This window comes from Plutella xylostella, chromosome 5 (genome assembly GCF_932276165.1).
Source record: "Plutella xylostella chromosome 5, ilPluXylo3.1, whole genome shotgun sequence".
Taxonomy (NCBI): Eukaryota; Metazoa; Arthropoda; class Insecta; order Lepidoptera; family Plutellidae; genus Plutella; species Plutella xylostella.
In genome coordinates, this window is record NC_063985.1 from 1593855 (window position 1) to 1608685 (window position 14831).

The 14831-nt window shown below is 37.8% G+C and overlaps 1 protein-coding gene across 4 annotated transcripts; it reads left to right on the forward strand.

Moving 5' to 3' along the window:
* The first annotated feature begins 9643 nt into the window (after positions 1-9643).
* On the forward strand, positions 9644-14266 carry LOC119693415. 4 transcript variants are annotated; one of them, XR_007268269.1, is made up of 3 exons: positions 9644-10381; positions 12041-12213; positions 13726-14266. XR_007268269.1 is itself a non-coding variant. In XM_048633113.1 (2 exons), the coding sequence occupies exons 1-2, from the start codon at positions 9673-9675 to the stop codon at positions 14047-14049; spliced, it is 1503 nt and encodes a 500-aa protein (XP_048489070.1). In that variant the 5' UTR covers positions 9644-9672; the 3' UTR covers positions 14050-14266. The 4 variants fall into 4 exon arrangements, 2 of the variants coding, with proteins under 2 accessions (XP_048489070.1, XP_048489071.1); XR_007268268.1 differs by lacking the exon at positions 12041-12213 and having other exon boundaries at positions 9644-10355; positions 13256-14266; XM_048633113.1 differs by lacking the exon at positions 12041-12213 and having other exon boundaries at positions 13256-14266.
* The last annotated feature ends 565 nt before the right edge of the window (positions 14267-14831 follow it).

Sequence of the window (14831 nt, forward strand, 5' to 3'; positions counted from 1 at the left end):
GTACCGTACACAGAAGCTCATCGTTTGAAATTATCTTTCCGCGAGAGTTAAACTTTTAGAAAATGTCAGTTAAAAATGATTTTGCAAAGCAGATTGGTCCTAGGAAATACTGGTCGTCTTGTTTATACTTTTATCTTAAGTGCCAATTTCTCTATAGTCGGTTATCTAACCGAACTGAGATTGGTTAATAAATTATATGTCATCTCCAAATAAAATTCTTGACAAAGTCAACCACTAATACCTGGTTATGCTCTAACCGACTATGGAGAAATTGGCACTTAGTTTTTATGTACTTCTACAATTTGCCGTTTATGTACGATTGTAGAGTAGGTATATTTCAACCATACATTATTTCCAGTGATCATTAAATTCTATTCTCATTTATCTATCCTATCCTCCACTGTAAACCAATCATGCAATCTCTAATTGTTCTGAAAAATGATTGCGTAGTAATTTTGTAAAAAGTTAAAGGAGTAAAAACAAATCCCAACAATTATAGACCAGTCACACTGATACTTATACTATCTAAGGTCTTTGAAAAAGTTATAAATGATAGAATGAATAACTTTCTTAATAAACAAGACATCTTAGTACCAGAACAAAATGGCTTCCGTAAAAATAAGTGTACTACTTTGGCTAGCTTCAAACTGATAAAAAGTGTTATGTGTGGACTAAATGAGAGTGTTCCAACTACAGCGATCTTCTTAGATCTAAGTAAGGCTTTCGATTTTGTTGATCATATTATACTAGTCAACAAGATGGAAAGATACGGTATCCGGGGACCAGCTCTTGATCTACTAAAAAGTTACTTGAGTAATCGAAAGCAAATTACACGCATAAAAAAACTAAATCCATGTAATAGTACTGTAGAATCTTTTGATTCCTCTGTCAGAATAAACAAGAGCGGTGTTCCTCAGGGTAGTATACTGGGGCCGCTATTATTTTTACTTTATATAAATGACTTACCAAAGGCTATTAATCATGAATGTGTAATTTTTGCTGATGACACTACCATAATCATAAAAAATTCTCTTGACATTTTAGAATCCGAAATCAACACAACATTAAAAGACATTACAAATTGGCTTGACAAAAATAAATTAAAAATAAATACAAATAAAACTAAATTAATACAATTTAAAACGACAAAAACTACAGATTTACAATTAAATATAACATGCAATAATGATAAAATTGATAAAATTAATAACACTAATTTTCTTGGCATAATTCTAGATGAGCAATGTAATTGGAAGTTACAAATAGATGCGGTATGTAATAAGGTGAACAGGTTTATATTTGCTCTAAAAAAGCTGCGTTCGGTATCGTCTCAGGATGCTGCTATGCTGGTGTATCACAGTTATGTCTGTTCAGCTTTAAGATACGGTATAGTACTATGGGGAAATTCTGTCGATGCACATAGAGCATTCATAGCTCAGAAAAAAAGCATACGTGCTGTCTGGGGTCTAAAGTGGATGGATTCGTGTAAGCCAATATTTCAAAAACAGAAACTTTTAACTTTACCCTGCATTTATATTTTTGAAATGTCAAAATTTGTGAAAAAACATATGGAACTGTTTGAGATGAATACTAATATTAATAAAAGAACCATTACTCACAAAACTTTAGCTGTTCCACGAACTAGATTGGTGCAGGTTGAGCGAAATTGTTACCATATGGCCATTACAATATTCAATTGTCTCCCAGAGAATTTTGTGTCATTGCCCTACGGTTTGTTCTGTTCGCGCCTGTATAAATGGTTAGCTGAAGAATGTTTTTATTCAGTTAAAGAGTTTTTGGCCTACAAGACAAATATAAAAAACAAAGTCAAATTTAACATTGTTTGAATTTTCTACTAACGTATATTGTGTATATTGTTATTGTGCATGTTACAAATATTATTATTTAACTTCACTATGTCACTTCTGCATAAATATTTGTTCACCTTTCAGGTAGATTAAGGTCTCGTGCTTATTATCATACTTCAAAAACTTTTATGTACCCTTAATCATGCAAATAAATACTTTTCATTTCATTTCATTTGTTTGTTTTCAAATAATATCTTCCCGATGCATATAAATATATCCCTGTACGTTAAGAAAATATTTTGATCATATTCTAACTGAAATGTTTTAAAAACTGGGTTATTCGGTATCGACAGTCTGTATATGAAACTTTTTCATATCTCGGGAGTGTATTTTTTGCTGACTGTAGTACGATACGTTTATTTATTATTTATTTATTTAATTCTTTATTGCACAAATATATAATAAATTCACAAAAGGTGGACTTAAGCTAAGAGCATTTTCTACCAGCCAACCTACAGGAGGTACAGGAAAACATTTATGTATTGTTTACAATCGCCGAGTGGCTTAGAATAAGGCGCTACAACTCACAATTAAATCCAGGGCGTGACGAGCAATTGCTGCTCCCCAGTAATCCCGGGTCTGGTCGAGACTACTCGTGGCAGTTGAATATTGTCTGCCAGATAATTCAATAACAATTCCCAATAAGAACGAGCAGGCGAGGCATCTAGCCGGGTAAACACAAACGTAAGGAGTTTGTAGGATCAAATATTGAGGGTTTTTGGAGTGAAATTAAACAAGTGTCGGTGATCTTGTATGAAATCAATAAATAAGAGCACCAACTACGATTATCATGATAAGTCTTACATAAAATGCTTACGGTTGTAATTCCCGATGGCGATTTTCGCTGTACAATGCACTTAAGGACGTCTATAAATCTAAGTGTGCAAGTTTACTCACGATGTTTTCCTTTGCTTTGCCGTAAGAGCAAGTGATATAACTGTACTTAAATTCCTTAATTGAAAAAAAAAAACATTCTGTCAAGTGCTTTATTAATAAAGTGAAATACCTACATATTTTATTAGTTACACAGGCCTACAAGTATTCTACAGCTCCAACCGCTATACATTGCTAAATGCACCTTAGCGCTGTATAATTAAAACCTGATTTATTTCACGCAAATTATGGTAATTAAAAGACCTGAAAGGAGGGATATTCTGTTATAAAATATAATAGAGATACTACTTCAATATTTATTTACATGAACCTAAAGTTATTAACTTGAACCATACGTATACAGTTTGTACGCGAAAGCAAATAAGTTGGATATATAAAAAATAAACTTAATATATTTACATTTAAAAAGAAACTGATGAGTTGATGATAAACAATCGAGAAGAGGTTTTTGCATTAAGCATTCTATGCTATAATATGCAGTTGACAGGTAAAAACCTCCCCCAAGGGTTAAGTGTCAAGGGTACATCGCTATTCTCGCAGTAGCTTCACATAATTTCCCAGAATAGGTCCTCGGAAGCGAGCAAAAAGTTGCATCCACGGCAATAAATTGTACGGCCTTAAGTCTCGTAGCTATATCATTTGCATTAAAACTGTAGCGGTTTATGGGAACATTTATTCACTAACAAATTCCACTAGTTTGTAATTTAAATTTGTCCCAATTTTATTTACATTTCAGGCCGACCCGGGGAGTTTTCTTTTGTTGGTGATAATCTACTTGCACGATGACTAGGTTGATTATCGGGTTATGAGCGACGCTGGCTTTTAACTCCGAGGTCTCAAGTTCAATCTCTGTCCCCGTTTAGTAAAAAATCGGGGGCACAAAATGTTATACTGTACCCTTTGTTACTTTGGTTGATAAATCTTTTTTTTTTAATTTTAAAAGCTTATCTCAATGAAGCATGAAGCATAAACTTAAAAAATACAAATTTTACTTCTATCAAAAATGTTTCTTTAGACAATCCAATTTAGCCGGAGCAAAGCGTTTTGTTATCCAATTAAAATTAAATAAATGTTCGCAGTGAAGTAACACAGCTTATTCCGTTCGTCCAGTGTAAAATGAGGTACTTATGTTATGTAATAAACTCAAAATTGATACTTACTTGATGAGCTAGACTAGCTTTGGATGGCGTTAAATTATTTGTATATTTTTTAATATGATAATTAAATACTACATTATTCTTAAATGATTCTACCTATTTATTATCACAAAAATCCGCATAAGTTTTTGTGCAGTTTTAAAGATCTAAACATACACACATACAGACAGAAGAGGAAAGCGACTTTGCTTTATACTATGCTATGTAGTGATAACAGTGATAATCAGCTAATCATTTCATAGATTAGATCAGATTTTTACAAAAACATAATATTAAAGAGGAATTGTCCGAAGCTTACGTTTGTTCTTGCCTCCATATTTTCAGAGAAAGTCCAAGTGCTTTCATTTCTTCAAATATTCAAATAAGAGACGCCTCGTTTCTTTATTTTTCTTTTAGAGATCTCTAACTCAAGTAACATAATCAAATCCTTAGAAATATATAAACAGAGCATTCTTAAAATTCTTGTACTCCATTGCCGGGTAAAGTATTTATTTATGTGTAGAAAGTTTATTGAGGGATGTTAATAATGAGTAAATAGATTAAAGAAAAGTAAATTCATTAAATAGTAGGTAAACTATAACTAGTTCAGAATTAGGTAAAATTTCAAAATTGTGTTTAGTACCTTCTTTTTGTTATCCTCTCTATGAGCCCCCAGTGCGGCAGAGGGAACACGCAGGAATTTTCCATCGGCATCGTTGTCTGTCGACTGTAGCCGGCTTGAATTCGTGTTTAATAATTTATGATATATTACATTATTTATAAGCAGGCAACACTATTCATAGGAATTAGATAATTTAGGGGAAAATGCATAATTAAGGATAAGAATAATGGCGTGATTTGGGAGATGCCTACTACGTCTGCAGCAGTGGACTGATCTGCTATAGGCTTATGATGATGATGATGAAAGAATAATACTTAAAATACTACCCATTTTTTTCCGACAGAACCCACAACACTCCCAGTGAGCCCGACAGGTTTTTAACGGAATTTTCAGGAACATTTTTACAGTTTTTAGAAATCGTTTCTCGCCAACTTCCTTGCTAATATATTTAAATAAGATTCGAGCCCATTCTTCAGCTGTGGCGCAGGTGCCATATTGTGTTTGATTTTGTCAGTTAAATTAATATTGTAGGCACTTTTTATCTACACAACTTTCCGATGATGGATGTTTCTTTTTGTTGTTTTAGGACTCACCCCGGAAATACTCGCCTGTGTTATTAAGTAAGTACATTTTTAAGTTCTTAGGTATATGAAGTGTTACAAAAATGATAATTCAATAATAACATCATTGATCCATAGTTTAAGATAGGTAAATTAGCTACTAGTTAATCTCATCGCTTCTATGAAGTGAATAAGTAAAACTAAAGCCTTTATAATGTCACTAGATAGAAAATATTAATCTTTACTGAAATACAAAAAAATGCCATGCTTACTACTGCATTATAAATTGGCAAACATAAGCCCCCACTACCGAAATGATCCATAATTCTCCTAAAGAGCCGAGAGCCCAAAACCCAACTCAATAATGGATGAGAAATGAAATGGGGTAAATGAGGCAATCTATAAAAAAACAGCTTCGCCATCGATAAGGCATCGAAAAAAATTCTTATATTACAAATTATGTTTCAACTACTGCTCTAGAAGCGCGGGATTATTACATTGTGCTCATACATGTTGTGGTTCTAATAATGTATTTAATTTTGATAAGGCAATAATTATATTTGTTGTTATAATTTTATTAAGTTTAAAGAAGGGATTCAAAATTCTCAAATTACAGAGTTTTTTCTAAGAAAATTGAATTTTGAAAATGGACTAAACACAAATCTTTCAATAGCGACAAAATTATTTCACTTTCGTAGAATGTGTCGATATATCTTATCTGAGAGTTATAGTTGTCTCTCTGGTTTTATATCTTATAGAAGGATATAAGTAACACCTTTTATCGAAATTCTGTATTCAATAGGTAGGCTAGACTTTGGCCATTGATGTCGACATTTTTGCGTGACTGGAACTTTGTCATTGCTCGCAAGTGTAATATTATTAATACCTCACCATAAACTATTCATTGATGTAATACAACATCCTTAACTCAATTACTGTAAACCGGTTCATCGGAGTGTGGTTTACATAATAATTTGTCAATATGATCAATGCTTAGCTACAAGTTCAAACACATGATAACTACTGAATGTAATGTGTTGTCCTATTCTCTGACATACCTACGCACTCATCTGATTATAACACGCTTGGTGTAACTACTATAGTAAGTAAGCATAATAATATATAAACTATCTAGAAATAACTGTTCACCACATTACGGGATTCAGGTACTTCCTGCGACAATACAAACTGCCAAAAATCAACCTGCAGCCGAGCCGGTGTTAATGCAGTCAACTCAAAATAATAATGAAACCCAAATTCAGCTCTCACTGAAAATATAATCAGGTAGTTTCCATTGTGTAATAGATTCATTGAGTAATAACCACAAAATTCAGTAGCCCGCCCGCCCCCGCGCCCGCCCCAGCCTCCGCTAAACAAGACTGCTATGAAATAAAATGAACTTCTCCATTTCTAAGCCTGCGCTACCTTGGAACATAGAATATGGAGAAGAAACTATAGTATATTTAGGCATATTAGCAGAGGCTGATGTGTAAAATGTTAACTAAGTACCTAACTACCTACCTACTTATATTCGTAACTACCTTATTTAAGAAAAAAATTATCCGCAGAAAACAATATTCGAGAACCGCAGACCTATAGGATCCTTATTCCATCCTAGGCCACCATTCCCGATCCTCTTCTTCTTCACCACGTGTTTTCTCTATTTTTTATACTCCAAGTGCGCTGCCGTGATGAATAGAGGACGTCAGGGGAAATCAGCGGCGTGGGCAATAAATTGGAAATGACACGCAAACAATGTGCTTGTGTGCTACCGATCTCTTAGTGGAGGTGTGTCTAATCTATTCACGACACAGGCTGAGCCTAGTGTGGAAGCCACCGAACTTCATAAATTTGTAATTAACTCACAACGTTTATACAAGTTAATTTTAAGGTGTTTGTATAAAAATATTAACTATTAGTTGACTGCTACAGGTAATAGAGATGTAAGGTAACTAGCATAACACAATCATATAGGCTTGGTTTACCTTAGTTTATTTACTTCTATATGCGTAGGTATTTTTAATTTCTACTTGCGAATCTTTTTATATTACTTATGTACTTTTAAATAATTTTATCTAGGGTTGTTTGTACAGAGAGGTAACACTATTTGTTATAAATTCGCCACTAAATAAGTAGCATGATGCAAATTCAATTAAGTATTATAATACGGATGTAAATTTAATAAAGGCAGGATGATGAGCAATGCCCAAATATTTAGGTCACGCTCCGTACGGCATAGTTGACATTCAAATGTGCATAATTCCTGGAAATTATTCAGGGATGCCAATAATAATACTGATGTCGATTGTTATTTTAATGTGGCATCTATGCTGTGTCTTATACGATGTAGGATATACTTATTATACCTACCTGTCCTACACACGGCACTAAGGGCCTGTTTCAAAATGTCTGGAGAATGGCTATCAGCTGTGGGATAAAATACATGCTGTCACTCTCTGTAATTATATTTTAGACAATTACAGCATCGTCTTTTATTCCAAAAGTAGCAATTCTCCAGACATTGTAAAACAGACCCTAGTGTAGTAGTGTAACTTTTTGCATTTTTAGGGAGAGAAAGCCTTCCCTAAATTTTCTTCTTGTGGTGCTGGTGAATCTACTACACTTGCTCTGCCTTCTAGTAAGTAGGTACGAGTCCAAACGAAGTGCAAAAATGTAGGTACGTATACCTATCAACGTAGGTCATAAAGAATTAAGGCTTAGTAAGTATTACCTACGATTTCTGTATAAGTATATATCCTTCAATGTAGGAAAATCATTCCTTTAGCAACTTACCGTGAAACATGATTAGGACGACACCCACCAGAAAGATTTCAGAGCCTCCTGCGATTTGTAATTAGTTTTGAAACTCCTCAGTTAACCAACATAAAATGACCCCCCTTATTGACTAGTCTAAATAAAGAAGAACGACCTTTGCAAATTGGAGCTTGCCGTCTAAGAAACTGAGAACTGTTTAAGATTAATTATGTTATGGAGGTGCGTCATTATGGACCGGCTTCAGGTTGCGGCTATTGAAGCTGGCAACATCGGTGCAAGAGGAGGAGCGCGGGGAGCGGCGACACCACCTATAAATGCGTCATCTTCGGTTGTCCGGACCCTCTTACCCTCTTACCTTTCGGACGCACGATCTTTTCATACATACATATTTGTCATACAACCATTGTAAACCAGACATTAAATTATTCATACCATAAAATACAGTCCACTCATTTATTAGCTTAGGGCTTATCCAATCTACATAGTCAGGACCCTAGGCCCCATCAGTTTGGTCCTTTCGCCGTCTTTACGAAGAATCGACGCACGCGCACGCAGTGGACTTCGGACCCCCAGTTCGCCGGCATTTTGGAGGACACGTGGAGGACTAAGGACACTGACAAAAGGAGTGAGTCGTTCCAATTTCCTATCTTTCCTTATCTCATCTTGCTTTCCAAATCCTGCATAATTCCAGTGATTTAATTTAGCGCTAATCGGATCGGGCATTGCGATCTCTTTATAGTGTGATTTACTTCATTCATAAATAGCTATAGCTACTTCTATTACGCATTTCAGCTGTTTCAGAGGCAATAAACTCATAAAATTCACCCATTCATAAAATCGTGCGTTGCTTATCAGTAGCCGCATTCTTTCTATTGTCCGCCGGCTGACCTTGGCCGTCAATGTGCTTCGCATAACCTTAACTATACATTAGTCGTATTTTAGCTACATTCATTGAAGTACGTATTTATCGCCTTGCTTAATTACAACTTATAACATAATATAATCTAATAATGGCTAATAACAGTGACAAAATTGATAATAGTGAATTAAAGCTTCTAATTAAAAAACGTGGTTCGTGTAAGGCCCAACTCACGCAGTTTGAAACCTTTTTGAGTCGCTTAGATGGTTGTGATGGGCTAAGTGAGCTTCTAAAAACGGAGTTAGGGATACGTATGAAGAAAATCGAGTTGCTACAAAGTGATTTTGATAAATTACAGTGTGAAATCGAGTTGCTGTCGGACAACGTGGACGAGGCTTATGCGGACCGCGATCAGTTCGAGTCCAAGTTGTTCCGCCTGCTGTCCGTGGCTCACGGGCTGCTCGCGGCGGCGGCGCGCTACCCGGCGGCCGGGGCTCCCGGGGGAGACGGGACGAGCGACGCTGCCGAGGAATGCCGTGGAGGAGGTTTCGTCAGGCTGCCCAAAATTGACCTTCCTCACTTCGATGGCGATTATCAGCACTGGCTTTCATTCAGAGATACGTATATTTCACTTATACACGACAACACCAGCATTAATAACGTAAATAAATTTCATTATTTACGTGCTGCACTTACAGGCAGCGCGTCTTTGATCATTCAAAGCTTGGATCTAACCTCTGAAAATTATTCTATTGCTTGGCAATTACTTTCTGATAGGTACGACAATCCGAGATTGCTTATCAACAATCACATTAGTGCCTTATTTTCTGTGGACCCCATTCAAAGGGAGTCTAGCTCAGCATTACGTAACATTGTTGACGTAACTAACAAAAACTTACGTGCCCTCGCCTCTTTAGGCGAAGCAACCGATCATTGGGACAGTTTAATTGTTTTTCTTATGTCCAAAAAGCTAGACTCGTCCTCTTACAGACAATGGGAAGAACATAGAAACAATCTTGATTCTTCGCCCACATTACAGCAATTTATTAAATTCTTAATTAACAGAGCGGATCTCTTAGAAACCTTAACTGATACATTTAAATATAAACAAAATAACAAACCTAATAATAACAATGACGCATTCAAAACAAAAAACTTTTTAGTGTCCACTGATAACACTAGAGCCTATTCATGCCCAATGTGCTCACAATCTCACGGCTTATTTAATTGCCCATCATTCAAAGCTTTGGACATTGATTCACGCATTAAAAAAGCAAAAGAAAGTCGTGTTTGCATGAATTGTTTACGATTAGGTCATGTAGAAAACGCTTGTACGTTGACACATTGTAAGTACTGTAAGTACAGACACAACACATTGTTACATAAAGACGTAAACAAAAACACATACACCAACAAATCTGCTTCAGTACCTACAACCAGTGGTTTAGCGAACAATGTAGCCCTTTCGTCGGACATTTCACCAAGTACATTAAATAACCATGGCTCTGTACTGCTTTCCACAGCGCTCGTGAAGGTGGCAGACAAGCACGGGAGCCTGCACACAGCGCGGCTGCTCCTCGATAACGGCAGCACTTCTAATTTCGTCACCGAGTCCCTCTGCGAGAAACTTGATCTGAAGAGGTATAACGCGAGCTCCACAGTGTCAGGTATAAGTAATCATTCGACCTCCACTACAGAGTCTTGTGACCTTGCTATACAGTCTTACACCGGTGATTATAGGACTAACGTGCGCTGTCATGTGTTGCCCCACATTACTAAATGTCTGCCCTCGTCTTATATAGATACAACAAACATACCTATACCTACCGGAATACTACTGGCTGATCCTTCCTTCAATGAGCCTGCGGCCATAGATATTCTCGTAGGTGCTGAATTCTTTTGGGACGTATTAGGTACAAAAACCATAGACTTAGGTAAACGTCAACCTAAGTTACATAATTCTAAATTAGGCTGGCTCTTATCCGGGTGTGTTTATAATAATAATATTCCCCATAGCCAATCTTATCTTTGCCATTTCACCGACACATCACGCACTGAACCCAGTCTTACGCGTTTTTGGGAACTTGATTCAGTGTCTTCTAAACATTGCTTATCTTTTGAAGAAAACAAATGCGAGGAACATTTTAAAAATAACACTTGTCGTGACGTTGATGGTGGGTTTATTGTTACCATGCCGCTGAAGGAATCTCCTGAAGTCTTAGGCAATTCTTACACAATAGCCAAGCGTCGTCTCTTATCTTTAGAACGCAAATTAGACAAAGACCCTAATCTTAAACATAGATACCATGAATTTATGCGAGAATATCTTGACTTAGGACACATGACTGAGAATAATAATACTTATGTACCTAATGAAACTAATTATTTCCTTCCGCATCACGGAGTCATTCGCGAGTCTAGTAGCTCAACGAAATTGCGCGTGGTTTTTGAAGCCAACGTGCCTTCAAGCTCAGGAAAGTCCCTAAACGACATACAGCGTGTTGGCCCCACGGTACAGGATGATCTTTTTTCAATCATTTTACGTTTTCGGCAGCATAAATTTGTAGTGACCGCGGACATTGAAAAAATGTACCGTGCTATATGGCTTAATCCCGTTCAACGCCCTTTGCAGCAGATTTTATTCAGATTCGATGCCAACGAACCCATAAAATCATACACCCTGAACACCGCGACTTATGGAACAGCCTCCGCGCCCTATCTAGCCACGAAATGTCTGGTGTCCCTCGCTGAGACAACCAGTGATGCTCGCGTACAAGAGGCCATTAGGCATGACTTTTTTGTCGATGATTATTTAGGGGGTGGGGACTCAGTAGAATCCGTCGTTGAGGTTAGTAAGGGCATCATTGAAACATTAAAATCGGCGCAATTTAATCTACGTAAATGGCAATCAAATAACTTTGAAATCCTCAAACAAATTTCAGAATTACAGGGTGATCCTAATGTCACACTTAACCTTGATAATTCGCCTTCTAAAACTTTAGGTGTATATTGGAACTCTTCTTCAGATAACCTATACTTTGAGATAAACATAAAAGCTGGTAATAAAATTACTAAGCGGACCATACTTTCATTGATAAGTCAAGTTTTTGATCCCTTAGGTTTAGTAGGCCCTTGTACAGTCGAAACTAAAATTCTCATACAAAAACTTTGGATCAACAAATATGAGTGGGATCAGGAAGTTCCACAACATATAAAAACATTATTTCACGAAATCATTAACTCCTTACATAACTTAAACCAATTTAACATTCCTCGCTGGGCGTTCTCAGATAACATAATAAAAACAGAAATCCATACATTTTCAGATGCTTCCGAGCGGGCATATGGCTCATGTGTCTATATAAGGACCATCAGAAATGATGGTACAGCGCACGTTTGTCTTCTAACCTCGAAAAACAAGGTGGCTCCCATCAAACCCACCACCATCCCTCGACTCGAGCTTTGCGGAGCCCTGTTAGGCACAAGGCTCTGTAAAAAGGTACTTGATTCACTCACCGTCAAGATCGATCAGTGCTATTATTGGTCGGACTCGACAATAGTACTGGGCTGGCTTAACACAGCCACTTCTCGTCTTGAGCGCTTCGTTCGCAACCGAGTCAACGAAATACAGGAGAGTACTGCCGGAGACACGTGGAGCTACGTTCCCTCTAAACAGAATCCTGCGGATCTTGTTTCTCGCGGGGTGAAGGCTGACTTAATCAGTGCATCGGCGTTATGGTGGAGCGGGCCCACTTTCTTACACAATTCTAACTCAGAATTTCCCTCAACCCCTAACTTAAAAAACATAAATCAACTTCCAGACATAGTATTACATACAAGTATAGTGGAAACTAACGAAATAAATACATTAATGAATAAAATTTCTAATTACAGTAAATTAATAAGAATATTTGCATATGTACAGCGGTTCATTTATAATTGTAAAAATAGTAATAAAAAATATGGTAACTTATCTTTTTCAGAATTAAAATCATCAAAAATCGCCTTGCTACAAATCGCTCAACAAGAAATGTTCACCGACGAATATCATATTCTCAAATCGGGAAATACTTTAAACAAGAAAAATAGATTGATTTCCCTTTCCCCTTTTTATGATACAGATAATAATCTGATCAGAGTTGGAGGTCGTCTTGACAACAGTTGTTACAGTTATAATGTAAAGCACCCTATACTCTTGTGTAGTAAACACCCTTTAACCAAACTTATATTTGAGTTTCATCATATAACCTTGTTACATGCAGGTCCTCTTTTGATGCTTTCATGCATAAGGCAAAATTACTGGCCACTCTCGGGACGTAACCTTGCTAAACGAATAGTTCGCACTTGTGTACGTTGTTTTAGAGTGAAACCTAAAACAATACAGCCAGTTATGGGTAATCTGCCAAGCCATAGAACTAAATTAGAGTTTCCCTTTTTAAATACTGGGGTGGATTACGCTGGGCCAGTGCTTATAGCCGATCGTAGCGGAAGAGGTGCAAGACTGACGAAATCTTACCTATGCATTTTTATTTGTCTTGCAGTGAAGGCGGTGCACATCGAGCTCGTCTCGTCTCTCACGAAGGAGGCATACCTGGCTGCGTTAAATCGCTTCATGGCTCGCCGGGGAAGGCCCCAGACCATTTATTCGGACCACGGTTCCAACTTTATTGGTGGTTTTAACGAGCTCTCAGATCTTTTTAGAAACTCACTTAGCGACATTCCAACCATTCTATCACATGACGAAATTGATTTTAAATTTATTCCTCCATATAGCCCCCATTTCGGCGGAATTTGGGAGGCGGCTGTCAAATCTGTCAAACACCACTTGCGGCGTGTTCTTGCCCTAGCTCATCTCACTTATGAAGAAATGATCACTTGCCTGAATCAGATAGAGGCCATTTTAAATTCACGTCCCTTAACACCTCTATCTTCTGATCCTTCCGATCTTTCATTTCTTTCCCCCTCCCACTTCCTCATTGGACGACCGCTCACGTCGGTTCCTTATCCTCAGGTGTCGGACTCCAACGTGCATCGCCTGGACCGCTTCCAACGCATCGAATTCCTGCGGCAGCACTTCTGGAAGCGATACTGCGCAGAGTACGTGACCTTGCTCCAGCAGAAGACGAAGTGGCTCACGTCGACGGGACACCTACAAGTCGGATCCCTTGTCTTGGTCAAGGACAAGACGCAACCCCCCTTGATGTGGCTCATGGGACGGATCGTCCAGCTACATCCCGGCAAAGACGGAGTCAGCAGAGTGGCAGACATAGAGACCAAACGAGGCATAATTCAACGGGCCTACAACAATATCTGTCCTCTACCCTTGGACTGTTGAATACCTCAACGGCGGGGAGCTTGTTGCGGCTATTGAAGCTGGCAACATCGGTGCAAGAGGAGGAGCGCGGGGAGCGGCGACACCACCTATAAATGCGTCATCTTCGGTTGTCCGGACCCTCTTACCCTCTTACCTTTCGGACGCACGATCTTTTCATACATACATATTTGTCATACAACCATTGTAAACCAGACATTAAATTATTCATACCATAAAATACAGTCCACTCATTTATTAGCTTAGGGCTTATCCAATCTACATAGTCAGGACCCTAGGCCCCATCAGGTACCTTTTAATTTTCTTTGGATGCTTTATCTTTGAAGTTTATCTCCAGGAAGCAGGGGGTGGCTCTGTATGACGAAAAACGAAGTTTCAGAGCGCTGCTGCGTGAGCCACGATTCTATCTGAAGGGCTAGCACGGGGCGCATTTAAGACGTGACAAAAGTTTTGCATCGCGCTTACTCACATCGCGCAGCATCAAGAGCGAGCGTGACAGATTACCTTTGGTCACGTCTTAAATGCGCCCCGTGTAAGCCCTTCTGGTTGTATTAAACGTGCCAATTGCCCGACACCTCTCATTCATTAGTTTTTCGTCAGTATAGAATAACCCTCCAGGTAGGTGGGTAAAGTCGGTCTCACTGCCCCGCATCACGCTGCATTTTGCGTGAATTGTACGCGCAAAAGTATAATTATAGTTATAAGTTTACAGTCTGTTAGACTGTGCATGTTCGGAGACACTACTTTTAAGTACTATAAGTAAAAGCTAGATTCGGACATGCATT